Source organism: Mus caroli, unplaced genomic scaffold (genome assembly GCF_978045245.1).
Source record: "Mus caroli unplaced genomic scaffold, Mus_caroli_1 scaffold_10, whole genome shotgun sequence".
NCBI classification, from domain to species: domain Eukaryota; kingdom Metazoa; phylum Chordata; class Mammalia; order Rodentia; family Muridae; genus Mus; species Mus caroli.
Window position 1 is genome coordinate 46,497,958 of NW_028227265.1, and position 17,484 is coordinate 46,515,441.

General features: G+C 44.0%; 1 protein-coding gene across 2 annotated transcripts in view; it reads right to left on the reverse strand.

The window, feature by feature from the left end:
• Positions 1–9,455: 9,455 nt before the first annotated feature.
• Positions 9,456–17,484, reverse strand: part of Rnf150 (ring finger protein 150) — a 218,915-nt gene continuing 210,886 nt past the window's right edge. For both annotated transcript variants that reach the window (XM_029480588.2, XM_021170854.3), the window contains one exon: positions 9,456–17,256. In XM_029480588.2, coding sequence (XP_029336448.1) covers positions 17,138–17,256 — 119 coding nt within the window. In that variant the 3' untranslated portion in view covers positions 9,456–17,137. The remainder of the gene's footprint in view (positions 17,257–17,484) is intronic.

Sequence of the window (17,484 nt, forward strand, 5' to 3'; positions counted from 1 at the left end):
CTGTAGAGCCACCTCCCACCCTCACCCCCATGAGCATCCTTGAACATGCAGGTTGCTGCTGGCTACCTTCTTTTTGGTACTATGCACATATTCCTGGGGGCAACTTCTGGACAGTTACTCTTTGCCCTATAAACTTATCAAAGTTGAATTCACACACCAAATGTTCTCCAATGACAGGGAAATATTTCCATTTAATGGTCACCAGAGCCCCCTACTGGGAGAATTGACTCAACTACCAAGTACTAGCAGGAAGGGCAGATACTGTTTTACAGTCTGCTAGAAGATATGGCTACTACTTTTGAATAACTCTGACATAAGTCCTGAAGGTCAGCTTCTCACTTGATGTTTTCCCCAATTACCTTGCCTTGAAGACACATAAAAATTTAATCTTAAAATTGGGGTTGGAGAGGTGGCTCAGTAGTTAGGAGCACTGGCTGTTTCTTCTTAGGAACCAGGTTCAATTCTCAGCACCCACATGGCATGTGAGAATCATCAGTAACTCCATTCCTGAGATACAAACACCCTCTTCTGACCTCAGTGGGCACGCAGCATACACCTGCTACAAGACATACATTCAGGCAAAAGAGCCATACAACAATACAATCTATATTAAACAACTGGAATCGATTGTCAAGAAATCTTTTGCCCCAATGTCCTGCTGTAAGAACATCTGGACTTCTCAGAGAACCGTGTCCTTTGTTGTGTTGCTAACATTTGTGGGAAAGGATGCTCCACAATGGGGCCAGATACACATTTCTGTGTTCTTGTAATTAAACAGTATGTGATGAAGCTCATTTAAAAGTCATTACGGAGTTAACAAAAATTATAAAGCCACTCCAGGGAGAGCTTGTATTCCTTACACACATCTTATTCTTCCACTGCACACTTGTGCCAACTAAGGAATGGATCCACCCTGGTGTGTTTCCATGTACAACTCCAGACTTTATTTTGGTTTCCGTCTTGGAGTTTTTCCCTACTGTCCTCTGTCTCATGATCCCAAGAAGGCTGACACATTATATGGAATAGTCCTGCCTCTTGGGTTTCTTTGATCTTTTGCTAATTCCTTTTTTTTTTTTTTTTTTTTTGGTTTTTCAAGACAGGGTTTTTCTGTATAGCCCTGGCTGTCCTGGAACTCACTTTGTAGACCAGGCTGGCCTCGAACTCAGAAATCCGCCTGCCTCTGCCTCCCAAGTGCTGGGATTAAAGGCGTGCGCCACCACGCCCGGCTCGGTCTTTTGCTAATTCCTGTAACTTCATTAAGATGATGTCACCTGGCAGTGTTTAGGAGGACGTGGTCATGCATTGTGTAGAATGTGCATTTGCCCAATGCACCATTGCCATCATGGTTCTATTGGGATTATACTATGGATTTTTGGAGAGGAAGATCACAGAGGCTCTTATGTGATCATTTTTATCTCATGTCTCAAGGAACCTTGCTATCGGCATGGCAGTCACTTCTGTTAATTTTGGCCACTCAGCTGAGGAAATATTGTTAGATATTCTACCACAGTTACTTTTTTCCTTCTTCCTTTCTGTGCTAGGTTTAAGATTTTATTTTTTATTTATGTGTATGTTTGGGGACTGTATGCCAAGTGTGTGCAGTTAACTGCTGAGGCCAGAAGAAGTCATTTGGTCCCCTGGAGCTGGAGTTACATACAGACAGCTGTAGGAAGAGCAGCTAGTGCACTTAACTTCTGAGCCATGTCTCCAGTACCTTTTTATGTTAATTTAAATATCTTCTTTCTTATTTTATATGGACAGAAAAAGATATATTTCTTACATTTCTTTTCAGAAAGAAGATAAGTAATAGAATGAGTGTTGATAAATCAGTCTATCTATCTATCTATCTATCATCTATCTATCTATCTATCTATCTATCATCTATCTATCTATCTATCATCTATCTATCTATCTATCTATCTATCTATCTATCTATCTATCTATTTATCTATCTATCTATCATTGCTGGGGATGAATTCCAAGGTTTCACCCATGCTGGAACTGCACTACCTTACCAGCCAAGAATGAGAACTACTTCCAAGAGCCTAAGACGAGCATGTAAGAGTTGTGGAGCCCAGTCCCAATGGATACATTAACAAAACAACTCCCATACCCAACACTCAGGAAACACTGTGAAAGAGGAGATGGAAAGATTGTAAGGGATGAAGGATCAAGGAGTTTGTTGTCACATTGTGACTTCTAGTAGCTTCAGCAGCGACACCCATAAAGATGTCACCAACATGACTCCTAAATGGGAGCCGAACAATGACAACTACATTGGACATGCCACAGTGGACAGGGAAAGACCCCGAGGTACCAAACCTTCACAAAGAACCATGAGTGACTAAGGAATCCTGAGGCTTGGGAAACAGTCTTCCCCAGGGAAGCACGCCAATCCCTAAAAACATAGATTAAGCAGGTTACACTTAGGAATACATGTTTATGCATACACATATGTGCATATAACAGCAATTAAACAGAAAAGACAATGAATTTGAAAGAGCGAGGGGGCCATAATAGAGGGCTTAGAGGTAAGAGAAGGGAAAATGATGGGGTTTTAATCTTAATAAAGAAGAAAAAAAGCACAGGCACATGACCAGTTTCGCCCTTACTGGCTGTGTGATCAGGGCTGTACAAAGCACTTAGTACTGGCATTCAAGTGTTGTTGGATGGACAGCCTGGCGTCTATACAACAGTTCTGATTGTGATCACCGTTTTGAGGGCCCTGTTTAGGTCAGTCTGCAAGGCCAGTAGGGCAGATTTTCAATAAAGAAGGTCTTTTCACTACTATGGTGTTCTGGTTTGCTTTTCTATTGCTGTGATAAAACACTGACCAGAAGCAAGATGGGAAGAAAGAATTTGTTCAGTCTTATAGTTTACATTCCATCACAAAGGGAGCCCAGGCAGGAACTCAATCAAGGCAGGAACCTGGAAGCAGGAGCTGAAGTAGAGAGCACTGAGGACACTGCTTACAGTCTTGCTTTCCATGGCTTTCTCAGCTTGCTTTCTCATACAGTTCAGAACCACCTGCCCAGAAGTGGTACCGTCCACAATGGGCTGGGTCCTTCCATATTAGTCGTCCATCAAGAAAATGCCCCTCTAGGCTAGTCTTCAGAATACAGGCATATTCTCAGCTGAGGTCTCCTCTTCTCAGATGACCCTGGCTTGTGTCAGGTTGACTAAGTGCTATCAGGCACAAAAAAGCAACATGGAATTGGTTTTGTGGAAACCATTGGCCCTCCTGGTTCCAGTGTTTGCCAGTATGATACTTCATGGGCCTCTTTCTACCTCTTGAGATCTATGTTTGAATCAACAATGTGGTTTCAGCCTGTGTTCAGATGGAGTCAACTGGGAGGCACAGCTAGGGTCAAGCTTCACGGGACCCTGCAGATAAAGTATGAAGTGATACTCCTTTCCTACTAAAACGTTAAATAGCTTCTAAAAATCATTGAAGCAAGAAAACCACTGACAAAATTCAGGATTCTCTAAATCCATCATCCTAAAGTCAGAGCAACCCAACCAACTAAAGCGCCTCTGCATTCCCTTCTTTAATTTGCTTTCCTCAAGGCAGGACCTCCGGATGTAGCCTTGAACTCTGTATGTCCTGGAACTTGCTCCATAGACCAAGGTGGCTTCAAACTCACAGAGATCTTCCTGCCTCTGCCTCTGCAATCTTGTGATTAAGGTGTGCAACACCACTGCCTGGCCCTGTCTTCCCTTCTTAATTGGTGTCTTTGCAGCTGAAACCTGAAATAACACTCATGGGTTTGTTTTCAGACTTTAGGATATCTTAGAAATTGGAGGGCTCCTTAGAACTCGTATTATATACCTTGTCCCTGGTATCTCCCATATTCCCTATCCTCTGTATTTTCTTCCCCATTATATCTTATCTTGTATTTTGAGTTTTTAATTTTTCTTATTTTGAGAAAGATCTTGTCCAGGCTAACCTCAAATTTATGATTATTCTGGCTCAGCCTCCAAAATTCTGGGATTACAGGCATACCAGCTGCTTTGGGATTTTTGATTATGAGCTTAGAGTCCTTAGAATCTTGCTTGCTAGCAAATTTTTTGAGACCCTACTTTAGAGTTTATTGCTCCAGTGAAAATTTGCCTTCAGTGTGCATTATTTGTGGCGCATTGGTTGTATGCAATGATCTTAGCTAAATGTGTTCAGGGCAAAAAGGTTACTGGGTGTGGGAACATCACCCACAGTGAGGCCCATCTATGGAAATGCTGTCCCTGCATTCACTAGAGCCAAGGCCAGCACTGGGGAATAACTCAACTCTTCTAAGCATATCTCGTATGGATTACTTTGTGCCAGGGACTCCGATTCTGTCCCCTAGAGCAGGAGCACACATCTGTCTTATTTCAGTGTATATTTTCAACAACAACAAAAAGATCTGGAAATATTTAAGTGGTTATTAAAAAACAACAGCAATGGGGCTGGTGAGATAGCTCAGCGGGTAAGAGCACTGACTTGTTCTTCAGAAGGTCCCACGTTCTATTCCCAGCAACCACATGGTGGCTCACGACCACCTGTAATGAGATCTGACGACCTCTTCAGATGCGTCTGAAGACAGCTATAGTATACATATTTATAATAATAAGTAAATCTTTGGGCTGGAGCAAGGAGGGACTGAGCTAGCGCGACAACCAGAGCAAGTGGGGTTGATCTGAGTGAGTCTTGGTCCTAAATAATACCTAACAACCACATATACATACATATGTGTACTCATATACATAAAATAAATAAATAAAATAAAAAACAACAGCAATGAAAACAAGTGAAAGACTTCATACATGGCCTACAAAACCTAAAACATTTGCACAAATTAGATTATATAGGAAAAAGCTCATGGTTGATACTAGGTACTATATACTAGGTACTAGATAGATACTAGACTAGGGTTGTTGTTGTTGGTAGAGCTAACACACACACACACACGCAAGGCTGAGCTTACTTCTGTGGTCTTGTTCCCTCCCACAGTCCAGTAGCTTTTCTTCCTTGCAGTTTTGATGACCAGGAATTTCTCTTCTTTTCCGAGCCTCTCAGATATTCATCTTGAAGGAGGCTTAAAAGGTTCTGATTGCTTTTCAGTATGAAGGGAGTTTCTCTCAATATCTGTCCGCTGTGATTTATTTCCAGGATCTCTTCTCTTTGACTTCCTGCTGTAAAAGCCTCTGACACAGTAGGAGCTGCTCTATGAAGGGCAGGCTGTGGTCTGTGAGTCAGTTTGGAAACTACACTGTAACAACTACTTATACTTTGCAGGGCTGAGTACAGAAAGTAATAACACACCTTGGGATTTCAAGGCCATTCTCTAGTTTGCAGTGGTAAAACTAGAGAGCACTCATTCGGGACTCACTGTGTGTGTGTGTGTGTGTGTGTGTGTGTGTGTCTCTGCTTATGCAATGCAGTTGTAACCACCTTACTTTCCTAGACCAGACGGTACACAGCTCCCCACGCACTAAGGACCCCACTGGTGTGAGACCTTAGTACGTGGGGAGTCTGACTTGACTCTGCTTCTATAGTGAATGCCCATTTCCTTCTGTTCCTGCTTGCTTCAAAGAGAAGGCGAGAGAAGAGAGAAAGAGATAGGAAGGAAGGACCACCTTTCCCTTCCCCTGTGTAAGGAAGCCATGTGAATGAGTCCTGGTTCCCCTGATCCCAAGCCAGGCCTCCTTAAGTGAGGCTTATGGGAAGTTGTATTGGTGGCAAAGCCACAAGCCCAGCCTGATTGAAGGCAGCTTCTTCCCATGCTCAGCTCTCCTGTGTTCCTAGTCTGGAACTCGGGATGCTCTAGCACTTACATGTAAGCATGGATGCCCTTTCCTAGCTCTGAATTAAGCTTTATTCTCAGAGATTTGAGACCCTTGGCTCTCACAGGATCTATCATATCAAGGACAGCTCTGTCGTGTACACAGCTCTCATAGCAACCAGATATTAAGGCTGCCAACGAAGCTGGTTCTGGTTTCTCTCTTGTTTAATAACGTATCCTGAAGAAAAAAGAAGGTAGGGATGTTCCAGGAGGCAGAGCAGGGGATGGGTTAGGGATGGGACCATGGTCAGACCCTCTAGATGTTGTCACAGAGAGGGTCAGGAATGCCTTCCCCTGTGGAAGGACCTGAGGGTGAAGGAGCTTAGCTTTTATCCACAGCATGCCCACAGATAAGGGTTTCCACTAGCTGGAGGTCTTACTAGGCTCGGATGCTGTGAAATCACCAGTTGTCGTCATGATGAGCCAAGGGTTCTCTGACAGTTGGGAGCACAGTGGAAAGGCCACTGTCTCTTGCTCTCCACACAGTCAAGAAGGGTTATAGTGGACCGTGAGGGAGACTATACCATCAAGTAAGTGCTCACAAGGAAAAGTTAAAGTAATTTCTGTTGTTGAATCACTAAGGACAATAGAATGATTGTTTGAAAATGAATCATAAGAACACAGCCCCCTCAGTCACCTGAATTTCTCATTTGGTGACACTCTAACATGGGTGATAATTATCACAGAGAGAGAGAGTGCAGATTCTTCTTCCGCTCCCTCTCCTCTCCCTGTGCCCCATCACCCTTTAATCTCCTATCACATTCACACTCCTCTCCCTTTCTCCAGCCTCATCCCTACTCAAGCTCACCCTCATCCCTACCCTATTCCACCGTCTCTCCAGTCCTTCACGGCCAGACTTTCCCCAGTCCTGTCCATCCCTACCCCTCCCAATCTTTACCCTGACCCTACTCCACCCTAGTGATCTTCTCTCCCCTGCCCACTCAGTCCCTTCTTCCACCTCATCCTCCACAATCCCCCCTTCACAGAAACCTCTCCCACACCCTATTTCTCTCTAGCCAATCCTCTTGTATTATTGGAATAAGGCAAACCAACCAACCAACCAACCAAAAACAATAACAACAACATAAAACAAAAACAAAACCCAATACTAATGTTGCAAACCCAATACTAATGTTGCTTTCAAATACATTGAGACTTAGAAACTAACTAAATTCATTTTTGTGTCTTTTTTAGAACAACAGTCACAGGCCTGGCTGGCTTACACTAGACTGTGGGAGTCTTTTCTTCTCCAGAGGATGACTGTGTGCCATTTCAAATAGAAAGCACCAGGGCTTCTCTTCCGCAGGGAAACCAGGCCGCACACCACAGCCACAGCCACGTTGCTGTCCACTGCTCCCTGGCACATGGGTATTCTGTGATTTCCCAAGGACACTCATAGCTTGTCCTGGTAATACCCCTTGACCTGCCTGTTCAACTAGGAGCAGAGAATTCAATATTTCTCTTGCTGTCCATGGCTCACAGTTGGAGGGGAACTGTTTATCACGGTGACAAAGGTGTGGCAGTGGGACCTGCAGCCAGGATCTCTCACGTCTCCTTGGTTCAGCAAGTAGAGAGCAGGAGTGCTGGGCTTCGACTTGTTTTCTCCTCTTTCCTTTGGTTCAGTCAGGATCCCAGCCCATGGGGTGGTGCCAGTCCCCTGCAAGGTGTCCCCCAGTTCTGGTCAAACTTCTCTGGAAGCAATCTGATAGACACATCCCAAAGTGTGCCTCGTGAATGCTTTTGGTGTCTCCTAATGAAGTCAAGTTGACAATCCCAATCACAGGTAGGAGGAACAAGTGGTCCGTGAAACATGCAAGACACATATGTGAAACGCTGTCTGGCTGGGAGTTTCAGTTTGAATGCTGGTATATGTACACAGGTGGTCCTGCCCAGGGCAGGGCTGAAAAACACCACCCCTCCCCCTGAGAAAAATATTCTACCAACATTCAGCCTCAGGAAAAGCAGATACATAAAGTAGTTACCTTATGATTTTCTGGCAGTCGTTTGAAAGCCTTTGTCAGCTAGTCTGGACTGTGTGGTATCCACCCTGTTGATTTTGGAACTCTGTGCTGTAATTTTGAGCATACGCCAGCGTGTGCCCCATAGGAAGCCCTGGTCCATTGGGAAGATGTGAAGACTGGAGTTGAGATGAGTGGTGCCTACATTCTGGGCATAATAGCTTCATGTCTTTATATGCCAGAGCAACATCTGATGGTAAAAATGGCCTGATGGAGGCTTAAAGTTCAAGGTGCTTTCCAGTATGACACAGGCATCCTTCCTAATGATCCCTTCGATTATTTAGCTGCGTGCAGGGTAAGTATGGACTGTCCGTGGGGATGCTAAGCTGGGAAAACACTGTTAGCTACCCAGTTGCTCTCAGAGGCCACAGCCAAGTGTTTTGAGTTTTTGACAGAGCCATCTCTGGGTTCTACACCTCCTGGTGGGGATTTTAGGGTATCAGGCTGAGCTGCTCTTAAAAGGCATCGAGGATGGGCAGGTAGTAGGTCTACAATCACACTGGGCCTCTGCTGACTTCTTTTTAGGGGTGGTAGTCACCTTCCTTGACTTCCTTACCCACCTCCTTTACATTTCCTTTGCAAACCCCTCGCTAAACCCAAGGTTCTGCTGTTTAAAATCATTTAGAAATGGAGGACTGTGAAAAGGATTCAGTTCTTAAATAAGTGTCCTCTGAGTATAAGAAAAACATGTCGGATGTGGTAACCCAATATTGTAATCCTAGCCCCAGGGAGGTGGAAACTGGTGGATTCCCCAGGACTCAAAGGCCAGCCAGCCTTCTGTACCTGGCTACTTTTGAACCAGTGAGAAACCCTATTTAAAAAAAAAAAAAAAAACCACCTGTGGTTGACCTCTGGTCTACAGGTATGGTGCGTCCCCACCACACCCTGTATAAATAGGTAATAAGCAGATGTTAATATTGTGGCTATCACAGACTACCTGATCTCCCCCCCCACACCCAAAGTGCAGCCATGATTAAAAATACAAACCTGTAGGGGATGGAGATGGAACTTTGAACCGTGCCCAGCTCCCCACCCTCTTCAACAGCATCATCACTGTACTTGCCTGCCATTCTTGTGCAAAATGCTAAATCTTCTGAATTTTTATTGCATTCATTTATCTTTTATTTAGTGCACATATATGCCTGTGCATCTCTCTCTCTCTCTCTCTCTCTCTCTCTCTCTCTCTCTCTCTCTCTCTCTCTCTCTCTGTTCTTACACCACAGTATATTTGTATGTGGTGCCTGCTTGTGTGTGTGTCACGGTGTGTTTGCAGGCAAGAGAAGAACTTACAGAATTTGGTTCCTTCCCTACTTGGCTTCCGGCTTCAGTTTGAACTTGTGTCACCAGGCCTAACAGCAAATGCCTTTCATTTCTGGGCCATCTCAGCAGCCCAGTGTTAACCCTTTTAATCAATTCACTTAGAGGTGCAGAGCCCTAAGGAAGTCTAGCTTCTGCCACATGACCTAGTTGAGGGAAATGACTCAGTTGCTATCCTGTTTTGGACTTTTACCATCATATGATTTAACAGTAAATATTGATGTTTTGATACCCACAGGGCCACCTTGGGAACTCGAGGAGAGGTGACAGAGTTAGGGGATATAGATGGCACAACACAAAATCTGTTTCCATTTTATTAAAAAACAAAACAAAACAAAACAAAACTTTCCTGGAAGTCACAATCCTGTGTTGAAATCTTTATAGTTTGCTATATCTTTTGACTGTAGGTCAGAACACAGTTGCATTTATTTACATTAGAATCTTTAATATAATGAAAATAGTCACGTCTGATTGAATGTCTCCAGCTCTCATCCTTCACCATTTCATCACTCGCCCAGGACCACATAAACCGTGGATGCTCTCCAAGCACACCAAGAAGACAACAGAGCAAAAGAAAGTCTGTCTTTCCTAACAGAAGATGGGTTCCTTTAAAGTCATAGGGTTTTTTTTTCCTTCCAATTTCCTTTGTATTTAGAGATATAAAGTGCTTTAAAAGAGTTGGGTAGGCATCTGGGGTTGGGAGGAAGGAAAGAGACCTATACAGAAGCAAACCAACAAACTGCAAACAGAACATGGCTATGCTGCCCTGCTGAGGCTTGTAAATACTCAGGGGACTCTGAGGGGGAAGTGATGTCTTCTGTAGAACGTACTACCACCATATTTCAGCACATGAAGAGTGAACCAAACTTCAAGTCCAAAATTCCCTCAGACAAAAACCAACCAGAGCCAGTTCTTGTGATTGGTGGATCAGCAGGCAGTGAGGTCAGGGTTGTCTTCACTGTCCTATCTCGGATTATGGGTGAGATGGGCCTATCCTTCACTCCGCCCTCAGACCAGCCAAAATGACATCATGGGCAAGCTCAAGGGAATACTGACTGTGGCATCACCCTTTGACAACAGAAGCACATAATTCCCACTATGGCAGAGAAAGAAAGGCCTGGGTTTTCTCTTTGCTCTTGGGGTTGGTGATGCTGGAGGCCGACTTATAACATCGTGTCTGATTATTCCAGACTTGAAGATCCATTATCTTTGTAGATTTTTTTTTAAATCACAGATACTGTGTCACACAAAGAGAGTTTAAAAAATGCTGCTCTACTTCCTGATTTTAAACAGACACTTGCTGGTTATGGTCTGCAGGTTTCAGAAGTGCATGCCACGGAAGGCGACATATGCATTCCGGATATTCTGCAAATGAGAAAAATTCTTCCTTCCACCTAAGGAGAGTTTTAAAGAACCCCCACCCTGGAATGGATGGAATGTAACTTCACAAATACAAAATTTATCTCAAGTTTTCTAAACATAATGGACATCCCACTATAAAAATAACACTCCCTCCCCACCCTCTTCCACATCTAAATTTCTTCCTAATTATAAAATGGTATAATCATTTCCTATTAGTAAGCTGAAAGCAGGAACTAAACTGATTCTGCACACACACAAAACGCTTTATTTCACACCATTTACATTCACACGGAAGAAGAAGTCCTTTTATTGATCTTCCTTCTCGATTTCACGGGAGGAAGTGGAGCTGAGCCAAAGCCACACAGAGCAATGCTGATAACACATATCCCAGACAGCAACAGAACACAACAACATCTTAAAACAGGCCTGCTTTGAGGTCTCCTACAGCTCTCTAGAGTTCAAGACATTCTCTCTTCATTTGATAACTGCTGGCCAAATTCTCCACTATTGAAGGAATGGTACTGATGAAAAAGCAAGACACATTTGTTGACTTGGAAACCCACTGCAAATTAATTTGCTGAAAGTATCAGACCAGCAGAGGGCGCTCTGACCCTTGCAATAAAATTCTACAGACCGCTTCAGAAGACAGCAACACAAATTTGGATTGCTAAACCCATGCACTGGCCTTCAACTGCTCTGTCCCTAATAGGTGACAATTTGGTATTTACTTCAAAGAGCAGGATACACTACAATGGGCTAGCTCTTACATGAAGAAATCTTTGCCTATTTAAAATCTTCACATTCTCAAAGAAAACTATTCTGAGTTCAATATGAGTGCTAGATTTGTCTGGAAGTTTTGAAGTAAAGAGGGTTAAACACGAAAGTTTAGAGATGGCATGTGTGTCACTAAGGCCACAGTCCATTGTTTTAGATTTGTGGATTTATCGAGGCCAACCAGCAGCCTGAAAAAATTGAAATGCCCAAGGGATCCACCTTGACTTTTGTTTGTGAGAACATCAGGAGACAATTCAGCTAGTTCTCAGAAGAACGTGTGTCCATTTGGATGTTGATCAGTCTTTGGTTTATTTAGCACACACGGTCCTCACATTTTCTCCAAGGTCACTGCTGGCCAAAGGAGCGCACACCAGAGAATTTCTAGCCAGCAATGACTTTGGGTCACTCAACTGTTTCTCCTTTCTCTGTAGATTTTCCTGTCTGCCTCTTTAGAGGTCTTACAAGAAGCACACTCCCACATCCCCCTCCTTCCCCTCCTCCTCTTCCTCTTCCTCTTCTTCCTCCTCCCCCTCACCAATGAACACATATCCAGTGGCTAAAGAGCAAACAGCTCTGCAGTGAGGGTGAGCCACCAGTTTAGTGGATCTGGGCACTGAGGTTCAAGAAAAAGCCACTTGATTATGAAGGACATAGGACAGGGAGAGAGTGAGTGAGTGAGTGAGACAGGTTCTTACAGAACAAGGAACTGGTTAAATTAATTAAAGTCCATATCTGGGATCTACATTCACTTCATTAGTTATGGGATGATAACATCACGCCACCACGAAGCTCACAGTGGAATAAAATAGTTCCCTATCTACAAGATTTTAACTACTACTGTCTGTCCCTCTTGAGAAAGGCCTGCTGTTGGGAGCCAAGTATCCCAATCTTCTTCACAATCAAGACGTTTTTAACTCATGACTATTGAATCCCTTCAACACCTGCTCTCCCTGGGACTCACTGGTAAGCTCTGAGCCCAGGGGAGGGGCATTTTTTCCACATAGACTTTCCTCTTAGCTCACCCTGCTTTGATCTGGGATCTTGCCTCCTGTGGATGTCCTCCAGGGTACTGGTCATTTCCCTTGTGAAATTCAGCCATCACCCCTGCTCCTCCGTCCTCTCCCAAAATGGACAGAAATACTGCTCAGGAAATCAGGCATCCCAGTCTTTGAAGGGCAGTACCTCTGCTCCTCTTTGCTGTATGTTCTTTCCAAGAAGCATGGCTTGCTAAATGTTAAGGACCCTGGGAAGATGGCAGACACAGGTCACACAAATCCTGCTCTTGTGTGCATGTGACCTATTAGGAGGGGACCAAGGAGCAGGGTTTAAGGAAATGGGATGTAAGATAGGGAAAGTGTGTATGTGTGTGTGTGTGTGTGTGTGTGTGTGTGCAAGGAAGGGGAATTAAGAATGCTATGGGGACTGGTGAAATGGCTCAGTGGTTAAGAACACTGACTGCTCTTCTAGAGGTCCTGAGTTCAATTCCCAGTAACTACATGGGGACTCACAACCATCTGTATCTGAGGTCTGATGCCCTCTTCTGGCTTGCAGGTATACATGCAGATAGAGCAACTCATACATTTAATTTTTTTTTTTTTTCTTCTACAGGACATCATCTCCCTGACCTCAGTACCTCAGCACTGCAGAGACTGGACCTTCTCTTTGTAGATTGCATGATGATCTTTCCTAAAATATTTGAAAGTTTTTATTTGGTAATTTTCATGGTGTTCAGCCAAGGATATGCATTCAGTGGACAACTAAATGCCATTAAATGCTTATGCAATCTATTTCAGCACCAACTAAGCTCACACCAAGAATCTTAGGCAGACTGATGCTCTCTTTTGGTTCTGGAAGTGTGGTAGTCCCAGGAATGTCTGGGCTGTAAAGAAAATGGCTACTGGGCACAGCCATTCTTAACAGGCTACATCCTTGAATACTCACAGATGAAAATGTTAAAGCAACAACAACAGCAACAACAACAACAACAATAACAACAGCAACAATAACAACAGCAACAGCAGCAACAACAACAACAGCAACAACAACAACAACAAATCTCTGGAGACAGACTTGCTTCAATGGCCAGGATGTCACACACAATGTTGAAATAGCTAGGTGCCTCTGGTACTCCTCCCCACCTCTGCCCCTGCCTCCACCCAGTGTTTGTCTCTGTAGCTGTCCCGGAACTTGCTTCATAGACCAAGCTGACCTCAAACTCACTGAGATCCACCTGCCTGAGTGCTGGGTTCAAAGGTGTGCGCCACCATTGCCTGACTGCCTCTGATACCTTTATCATCTCCTGTCTCCATACTATATCCATCCCTTGGGTGTTTGACCAGAACTGATCTTGAAGGCCCTGCCAGACCCAAGGAGCTTTGCTCAAAGACTGTTCTTAGGAGGCAGCAGCCCTTTAGAAGGACTAACCACGCAGGAGGAAGCCATTCTGAAAGTGACTCTGAGGGAGTTCAGGGCTCTTTTCCTCTCTCAACCTTGGACAAAGCTAAAGAGAAAGCTGCTCGCTATTTACCACATAGGGGCTGGATGGCCACAAGCTCAGAGATCCTTTCTCGGCAATGCCACACAGACCGGGTATGTGGCTTGGCCTGTGGTTCCCTGTGCCTTTCCTGTCTCTGAGTTCTACTGCTCTAGAACGGGGCAGCCACAGGGAGGAAGAACTATGGGTTGAGGTAAATTCTCTTTGGCTAAGAGTCTTGGGATTAGTCATAGAAGTGAGGGGTATAAGTCTCACACATGAGTCTCAGGGTTTGTCATAAAAGTGAGGGTGTAATTTTATTTCAGCACCAAATCAGCATGGTTGGTTGTCTTGTTGTTTTTTTAACAAACAACTCATCAGAGAAGCAACAGTTGCTGAGGACAGTGGACACTGTGTTTAGAAAGTTGATAAAGGCTATTTGAACTGCTATTACTTATGAAGTAAGAACATCCCTGGTGGTCTCCTTAGGTAACTTGGCTAAAGTCAGTTTTTCTTTTGGGGAAAAACTGAGGTAATCTTATCCTTTTTCTTCGGTCAGAGTCAGGAGCACTTGTAAGGATTCTGGAACATTTCTTGGGCTGTGCTGCCCAGCTGGTGGCCACTAGGCACATGTGGCTACGGAAAGCTTGAACTGTGGCTAGTAAAAATTATGATGTGCTAGGCGTGTAAAAGACAGCAGATTTAGAATAGGTAACAAAGAATAGAGGAAAATGTTTTCCTGACACCCTACATTATTTGCACATCAAAACAATAATAATAGTAGGTTAAACTACTATTAAATAATTTCCGCCTGTTTCCTTTTTGCTTCTTAAAATGTGGCTATCAGGAGTTAGAAGAAAATGCATGTGACTTGGGCTGTATTTCTGCTGGACAGAGTTGGCGCACCACTTGCTCCAGAAAAATGCATGCCTGTAAATGCATATTCAGTGGGCATTCCTGGGCTGCATAGCCATGTGTGGCTCACTGGGTCCTCAGGTCAGGGTCTCCTCATCACGGAAGGCAGCAGCAATGTCTATAGTAAGAGCTTTGCCAGTTATCTCAAGAGGAAAAACTTGCTTGTTAATCTTTCTTTTGCCATGAAGGTCACAGGGAAGCCCTTCAAAACTCTTTGGTAAGCAGAGACTGTCAAAGGCTCAGGGAGTTTGCCACAGGGTCTCCTTGGAGTCAGATCAACAGGCTAAGGGTGGGCCTCTTGGGCCCCTTACCGTTCACTTAGCATCCTGTAGGGTATTAGGTCAAGGGCTTGCTTATATAATCAGCGTTTACCTGGCCACTGGCCAGAAAACACCCACCAGATCTTTTTCTGTCTGGTCATGCAATGTAATTTTGTATTTCTCTTGTTGTTGAATTACCCCAATGCCATTAGACTAAATATTAAAATTTCCTTTGTGACTCAGTTGTTTTCACAACACAGATCCCCCTGGAGAAGTGCAGATGTGTCACCTGAGACAGAGGGGACAGTGAGACTCATCTTTGAAACTTCATTGGAGAGAGTCTGGTTTAGCACTCACCTGCTTCTTTGCTACGAAGCATCTCAGGCCTTAGAGCCTGGTGTTAATTATGGGATGTGCTAGACCTTTGACAAAGGGGATTTTTCTGAAGCTTGTTATCATTTTCCTTGCCTTGCTCTCTACCATCGAATAGGAACGCATTAAAAGTAGAAAGGAAGGAAGGAAGGAAGGAAGGAAGGAAGGAAGGAAAAGGAGCAGTGGAGAATTCCATCGCCCTGGACTCAAAATTCCAGTGGGCAGCATGGATTTACAGCTCACAAATGTTTGAAAGATATTAGTGTAATGAGGTGGAAAAGCTCAAATCAAATACATAAATACAGCTCAGTGGGAAGAGCTTGCTTTCCTGGATAATCCCTGTTCTGTATGACCTTGCCAACTGCTAGGGAGGAGGAAGAGGAGGAGGAGGAGGAGGAGGAGGAGGAAGAGATCCTTCTGATTGTCCAGAGGGACACAGGTGGCCACCTATGCCCCTGGAATTGCTGCATGTATCACAATACTGTCTACTCAAAAGACAGAACACTTTTGTTATTGTTTCAGACAAAAAGAGAATAAAATCATAAACCACTTTATAGTACGGTGGGTTTTGATAATCATTTGTTATTTTCCTTTTAATCTTATTTGATTCTCACTCTCAGAGGAAACTCAATTTAGCAATTTCCCATGATTCACATTTTGATTCAGACTTTATCAGATCATACCTCATTCTCCTCTTGATACCCAAATGCTCTCAGAAGACTCGAGAAACTGTTAAGGACTTATTTAGATCTTTCCATGTAGGCTGGTGAGGGTTAACAGGACAGTTCCTGAAATAAGCTTACACCTGGATGCCAGTGACCTAAAAACTGATTGCATCTTTTCTATACCTCGTACCCGTGGAATTCATTTATGAAGGTGATAAACTGCTAAGGCCTTGGAGGAAATCAGGGAGTCAGGAGTCTTCCCTACCCTGGGAAGATAGGGTATCAGGTTTGTTTGTTTGTTTGTTTGTTTGTTTGTTAAACTAGGCTTATAGTTCCACATACTCTGAACTTTGTTATGGTGTCCTTTGGGGGAATTCTGAGTTTTAGACTAAGGCCCTCAAGTCAGAGGACCTGCATTCCTCCCTGACAGTTCTCTCCTGCTAAGATGGCCCCTGACAGAGCATGGCAAGTGGAAGCCTATGTAGTGGAGTGGAAAATAGCCAGCAAGCAGCTCAGCAGATCAGTTAGTGTGGCTGTCTGGCAGCTGGACTGGCCAAGACCCACCTAGAGGAGGGCTTTAGACACTTGATAAAATCTGCCCTTCCACTGTTTCAGGGTGCCGAGGCAATCCTCAAAGTCATACACACGTCATATTGATAACTCGTGACTATGAATCTCAAGACGTGGCATAAACCAATCACAGGAGCAGCAACCAGAACTTCTAAGCAGACCTCTGTACATGGGCTGGAGTGGATCAAAGGGAAAACTGAGGGAATCGATCGATGTAAACTACACATCAACTTTAAAAAGAAATCGCCAAGGGAATGAAACCATTTTTCCCAAACAAGAGCAAGAAGATGGGAGAGGCTGAAGTCAAGTGAAGAAACTGTGGAGTTCTCCTTCCAGTCTGCTGCACGTCTACACAGACACCAAGAAATTCAGCTTTCAACTTCCACATCAAGGCCACAGGCTGTTGTTGCAGAGATGGGAACCCGCGTCCTGACTCGGGAGACTTTGGATATTGCTTTCGTTACCACCCTTGAACAGAGTGCCCTGGGGTTGCCATGGTGATCTGAAGGTCCTGTATCCAGTTCAATCCTTGGAGCATGCTGTCCTCCTGTCCCCCGGGTTCCTATGTCTTCTCTTGTCCATTTCTACCATCTCAAGATTTCACCTCCTCGCAGTCTTGGTCAGTGGAAAGTTCTACATCAGACAGGCCCACTTCCAGTGCCATAATTAATGAGATGTCAGAGTCACTGCTCACTGCTGGCTCTTGATCACCTGAAGGGGGACAAAGCAAAGTTTATGGTCAACATCAAGCTACGTCTTTGGATGCTTCCTTTTTGGAATTATTGTTCCTGGTAGTGTTTTTCTCTCTCTTTTTAAAAAAAGATTTATTTATTGATTATATGTAAGTACACTGTAGCTGTCTTCAGACACTCCAGAAGAGGGAGTCAGATCTCATTATGGATGGTTGTGAGCTACCATGTGGTTGCTGGGATTTGAACT